This window comes from Sciurus carolinensis, chromosome 11 (assembly GCF_902686445.1).
Source record: "Sciurus carolinensis chromosome 11, mSciCar1.2, whole genome shotgun sequence".
In the NCBI taxonomy this organism is placed as follows: domain Eukaryota; kingdom Metazoa; phylum Chordata; class Mammalia; order Rodentia; family Sciuridae; genus Sciurus; species Sciurus carolinensis.
This window is the reverse complement of record NC_062223.1, coordinates 8,392,346-8,397,839: the sequence shown is the minus strand read 5'-3', so window position 1 is coordinate 8,397,839 and position 5,494 is coordinate 8,392,346. Positions and strand designations below refer to the sequence as shown.

The window sequence follows — 5,494 nt, the reverse complement described above, 5'->3', positions numbered from 1 at the left end:
GGGGGCCAGGAGGGCGCCGGCACCGCAGCTCTCCAGCCACGCCCCTGTCGGCCTGAGTGGCTGTGGGTGGGCGGCACTCCCACCAGGCCCGCCCCCGCCCTGTCTGTGCTGCCGCAACTGCCCTGTGAGCACCTGTATCGGGACTGAGGGGCCCCGCACCAGATCCCGACGCCCGCGGGAGCCTGGGGACGGTGGAGGCGGTGGAGGGGAGCCTCGGTCCGCTTGCTAGGACTTCCTGGTGCCTGGTGTCCCTGACCCCAGCTGGACTCCGCCAAGCCACACAGCTCACCCGGCACTGGCAAATGCACATCTGGGCTCTGTGCCCAGCCACGGACGGACCCCTCAGAAGGACGCCTGGGTGCTGGGCTCCTGGATACACACCAGAGCACTCCAGGGGCATGTCACAGACATGCACAGTGTGGGCACAGACAGGACACAAGTGTGCAGCTCCCAGCCACAGGACTGTAGGGGGCTGGAGCCAGGACAGTTCCTCTCCAGGTTCTCCAAACTACTGGATCTTCTCCAGGTGTGTGGACAATGGTGGGCACAGAGACAGCCAACACTGGCCCCAGGACACACAGCATATCCCCACGGGCCAGACCTGTCTGGGATCCTGTGCTCAACCCTCCCCTCCTCCATCCACTTCCTAAGCCAGAGACGGGCTTTGCAGGACAGAGGACACAAACCATTTTATATAATAGGAAACTGAGACCTGGGGCTGGGGGAGAGGAAGGTGCACAGCAGGGGGACCAGGGTCCCTGAGGCTGGAGCTGTATGTACCTCAGGACCCTTGCTCAGATGGGAAAACTGGGCCTGTTGTGCCACTTGGGTTAGAGACCCTGAGTGGGGGTGGCAGTGCGGGCAGCGGGGGCACAGAAATCACGAGCTTCTCCGTCCGTAAGAAGGCAACGTGCTTCTCATAGTAGGCGGCCTCGTTAATAAATATGGGGTACACTGTGGCATGCCCCTCGTACCGCACGTCTTCACCGCTGAACTTCTGGAAGATGGGTGCGCCGGGTTGCAGAGGCTCATAGTCCCTGTCCTGGAGGAGAGCCAAGGTCAGCTGGTGGCCCTCAAGAGATTCCCCTCACTAATGGCCTTGCCCCACCCATGTGACATGTGTCTGGTGACATGCCAACTGCTCTGTGTGTAGACATGGAGACATCAATACCTTAAAAAGATGGTTGTCTTTGTGGAAGTGTGGTCTAGTGGTTATGGGTACACACATGTCAGTGTTCAAAGCCTGGGTTCAAATCCTTATGAGCTATGTGACCTTGAGCAAGTTGTTAACCTCTCTGTTCCTCAGCTTCTCATTTGTAAAATGGGGATTATAATATCTCCCCCTAATCATTCTGAGATATAAATTAAATGGGTACTTAAAGTCTTTGGCACATAGTAAGTACAACATAGTATGGTTATGTGCCACTTAATGATGCGGTTAGTTCCAAGAGATGTGACATTAGTTGATTTTGTCATCGTGGGAATGTTACAGGGTATATTTGCATAAACTGAGATGGCCATGACATCGCTAACCAATAGAGTCTTGCAGGACACGTTCCTATATGCTGTCTATTGTTTACTGAAATGTAGCACATGATGGTACTTTAAGTGAATCACCTAAAATGACTGCTGTCATTTAACGTGGGTGGCAGTGGGGCTCGGGACCCTCTGGCCCTCAACACTGAAGGGATGGCCTCCCCCAGAAGATCATTACAAGTAAAATAACACCTCAAAAAAGACGCTGCTGGGAACAAAGGCCCGGGACTTCACAAGACCCTGTTCCACGGTGACCCTGTGAGCTGGGCAGCAACTGGCTCCTCTACCAGGAGCAGAAGCCCGATTGCTGGATTCTGGACCATTCAGAGAGGGGGGCACTGCCAACCTGCCCACCACTCATCCATTGGCGAGCAGAGCTCTGTCGGTATTTGCAGCTGGGCGCAGGCGCACCGGGTCGCCGGCTCCACATCCCTACCTCCCTCTGCCCACAGTTGAGGAGTCCCCTCGGGTCCTCAAGAGGATCTGTGAGGCTCGCTGTGGCCCCACATGCCAGGCCTGAGTGTGGAGGTTCCAGCGACGCAGAAGTGGCAGGGTGGCGACTGGAGCCCGCCCCCTGTCCAGTTCCTGATTATGCGGTGCTGGGGACCCTGCATCCCCAAGGCTGTGGCCCCACGAGCCTCCCACGCGACACTCGCCTGCAGCTGCGGGTGCACGATGCCGGCCAGGTCCCCGTCCTCGGTGCGCGGGAAGTCCTCGCTGCCCAGGTTTCTATAGACTTCCATCTCGAAGGCAGGGAAGGCCGTGCCTGTGTGGAGGCGGACGTGAGAGCCGCCCGCTCCCTCCGGCGCGGGAGCCAGGCCCCGCTGGACCTCGGGCTCCGCTTCTCACCCTGGTTGAAGAGCTCCATAAAGTCCAGCGCGGAGGCCACCAGGGCCCGCATCCTGGAGAAGACGTCCGCCCGCAGCACGCCCTGGGGCTGGGGGCCCAGCTCCACAGCTGCGGAAGCGAGGGGAGGGGTCGGGCGGGCGTCCCTGGAGTTGCCGCCCGGCCGCAGGGCCCGGCTCCGGAGCCCCGCCCCCGGTCCTAGCCCCGCCCCTACCGACCCCGACCCCGGGCCCCGCCCACTTCCCTAGAGCCCTGGGCCCACTCATTCCGTTCTTGGCCACGGAGTCCAGGGTGTTGCTCTCCGGCGCCGCCGACTGCAGGGGCTGGTGCAGGAAGACCCGGCAGGGCACCTCGGGAAACTGCAGCTGGTTGGGAAGGGAAGCGGGAGGACAAAAGTGTGGAGAGGGAACAGGGCTGTGCACTCTGGGGGGCTGGGGTTCCAGAGGTCCTGGAGTGTCCGCAGGTGGCAGGAACTGGAGCCCGGGGAATCTGGCCCAGGGGGAAGGGCTGGGGCAGACCCCACACTGTCCCCCCTGCCCCTTCCCCCTTCCTCTCTCTGCCCTCTGGGGACCGTGTGCCAGGGGCACGGGCTACCTTTAGGTGGTGGGACAGGTGCATGGCAAAGATGTTGTGGGAGCCGTTCACAATCAGGCAGGTGCCCATGTTGGCCGTGGTGTTGTGCAGGTCAAGGACAAAGTCGAAGGCCTGGTCCGAGCCAGAGGCTTTGGGCCCTAGCAGCTGGTCCAGCTCTCGAGCTCTTGTCACTTCATATGGGTCATCCGGAGTGGCCCTGGAACTATGGGGCGGGAACAGGAGGTCCCGGCACCCAGGCTCAGTCAGGCTGCTGGCAGGAGAGCCTCAGCGCAGCTCAGGACCCTCCCTCCAGCTGCCATGCTGCACCACGTTTCTCCCGCCCTCCTTGGCTCCCCCTTCCCCCTGAAGTGGGAGCCCCGGCCCCCACCCCCCACCTCCACCTGCCTCATGTTGGCACTTGGGCCACACTTCCCAAGCACCAGCAGGCCTGTGCCCTTGCATGGACCCCACTGAAAATCCCTGCCCTCTTCACCTGGCCACTGCCCACCTTTGGGGTCTTAGCCAAGACACTGCCTCTTCCAGGAAGGCTTCCCCGACCCTCTTGGCGGGGCTCTATGCTTTATGCAGCCCTTCATTTAGCCTCAGGGGCTCTGGTTAAGTTCTTTCTCCATGTCCCCCAATAAGCTAAGGCCAACCCCTTGGTCTTCATCCCCAGTCTCCTGCCCGAGGGGGTCGAAGCCCAGCCTGGAGCTGGGACCCAGGGAGGCCCACTGAAGGACAGCACGCACACTGGTGGGGCACAAGGTGGGTTGACAGGGCCGGAGGCCGGAGGCGGATCTGAGGGAAACTGATCATAAGGAAGAGCTTCCTGGATCTGGATTTCTCTACACCGGAAAGAGAGGAAGAGGCAGCCTAGGCAGAGGGGGACCAGAGCGGAGGCAGGAGCGTCCCTGCTGGTTCCGGAGGGAGGTATGTGGTGGGGCTGCAGTCCGTGGTCATGCATCGGGCCACGCTGGTGGCCAGGCCAGGGCACTCACAGGAGCAAGGTGCATGTGAAGGCGCGGTTGAGGTCACAGTCCACATAGCGGCGGCAGGCGGCGGCGGCCGCTGGGTTGGCCAGCACAGGCGTAGTAGAGAAGCTGGGCCTCTGCAGCTCGCTTGGGTCCTGCAGCCAGTGCCGGACGAGGTAGACACCAGACAGCTCATTGCCATGGGTGCCTCCAGTCACAGCCACGCGGCGCAGGGGCGCCCGGGGCATAAGTACGGAGCACATCCCTGCATGGTGGAGCAGAGGCAGGCACTCTGGGCCCAGCAGCCAGCGCTGGCTCAGTGGTGGTGACTCCCTGCCCGAGCAGCCACGCCGGCAGAGCCACTGTTGAGAAGAGGTGCACCCCTGGGGTCCCAGGTGAGGCCCCTCTTCTGCAACCTTCCACTTTCTCTGAGGAGTGGTTTGCCTGCCCCTTCTGGAGGGACACTCCTCGTCCCAAGCTGAGAAGGGGGCGCCCGGAGTTTGGGGAGATGGCTTCGCTGAGGCACATCCCTACTGAAAGAGGACCCTGCTCCCATTTTAGCTGAATCCGGCATAGGGAACCAAGTGCCGCCCCACTTAGCCATGGAGCAGCTGGGTCCAGGCGAACCCTGTGCCTCCTGCGCCTCCGTGTGCTCCTCTGAGCTGGTGCCAGACTTAGTGAGGTGGCCACTTACCTGCTGGTGCGTCTGGGCTTCCCGGGCCACGGGCTGCAGCACCTGCCTGCTGGACAGACGGGTATTTGTGGGCCTAGGGATTTCCAAGCAGAAAGTACTTATATCAAGAGGGCAGAGAGCAGGGGGGGTGTGGCCCTCGCCCCAAAGGTCGCAGAGCCCGGGTCTCCTCCCACCACCACCACCATGCTCTGCCCCTCACTGCCACGTCTATTGGGTCTGTCTCACAGGCGGGTCCTGTCTTGGCCTTCTGTCCATCTTCTGGGAAGGACAACCCCACCCCCAAGGGTCACTTACAATTCCCACTGGGGGCTGCACATGGCCTTGGGAATTTATTTGCACAGGTTTGTCAAGACCTGGATGGCAATCTTTCCCAGAGCAGATTGGACTTTGCCGCATGCCAGGTGTCCAGTCAAGGGTGGACAGGCCTGGAGTCCAGCACAGGAGCCACTGGCTAGCCAGGGGCTGAGTCCACCCAGAGGGGCACCTTCATTAGGGCTCAGATGACAGTAGGGAGGTGGCCGCTGAAAGTCACTATGGAGGCATGCACCCTGCCGGCCACCTACGTAAGAGACCCCTTGCCTACCCTAGCTCAGCAGCAGTGTCAGTCTATGCAGCCCCTGGAGGACCGGGGTCACTCTCAGGTCACCCCTGTCCCTGAGGATTCCACTCCCAGTGGACTTCTAGTTTTATGGTTCGTTGATGCTTTAGAAAAAGACTTCAGTGATTCACCCAGTATTTTCAGTCACTTCCAGGGACAATATAAGTGAAATGACTCTGTTAACTGTTTACTGCTTGGAGAACTGACCCTCAGAGCCATTTACCGATGTGGACAGTGAGGTACACAGAGGATGAGAGGTGGGATGGTCGGGAGCCA

At 60.7% G+C, this 5,494-nt stretch overlaps 1 protein-coding gene across 1 annotated transcript; it reads right to left on the bottom strand.

Moving 5' to 3' along the window:
- Positions 1-672: 672 nt before the first annotated feature.
- On the bottom strand, positions 673-4,823 carry Acy3 (aminoacylase 3). The gene is made up of 7 exons (XM_047517158.1): positions 4,621-4,823; positions 3,954-4,191; positions 2,977-3,178; positions 2,645-2,747; positions 2,386-2,493; positions 2,193-2,302; positions 673-1,042 (listed from the first exon to the last, which is right to left on the bottom strand). The coding sequence occupies exons 2-7, from the start codon at positions 4,187-4,189 to the stop codon at positions 782-784; spliced, it is 1,020 nt and encodes a 339-aa protein (XP_047373114.1). The 5' UTR covers positions 4,190-4,191; positions 4,621-4,823; the 3' UTR covers positions 673-781.
- Positions 4,824-5,494: the final 671 nt, after the last annotated feature.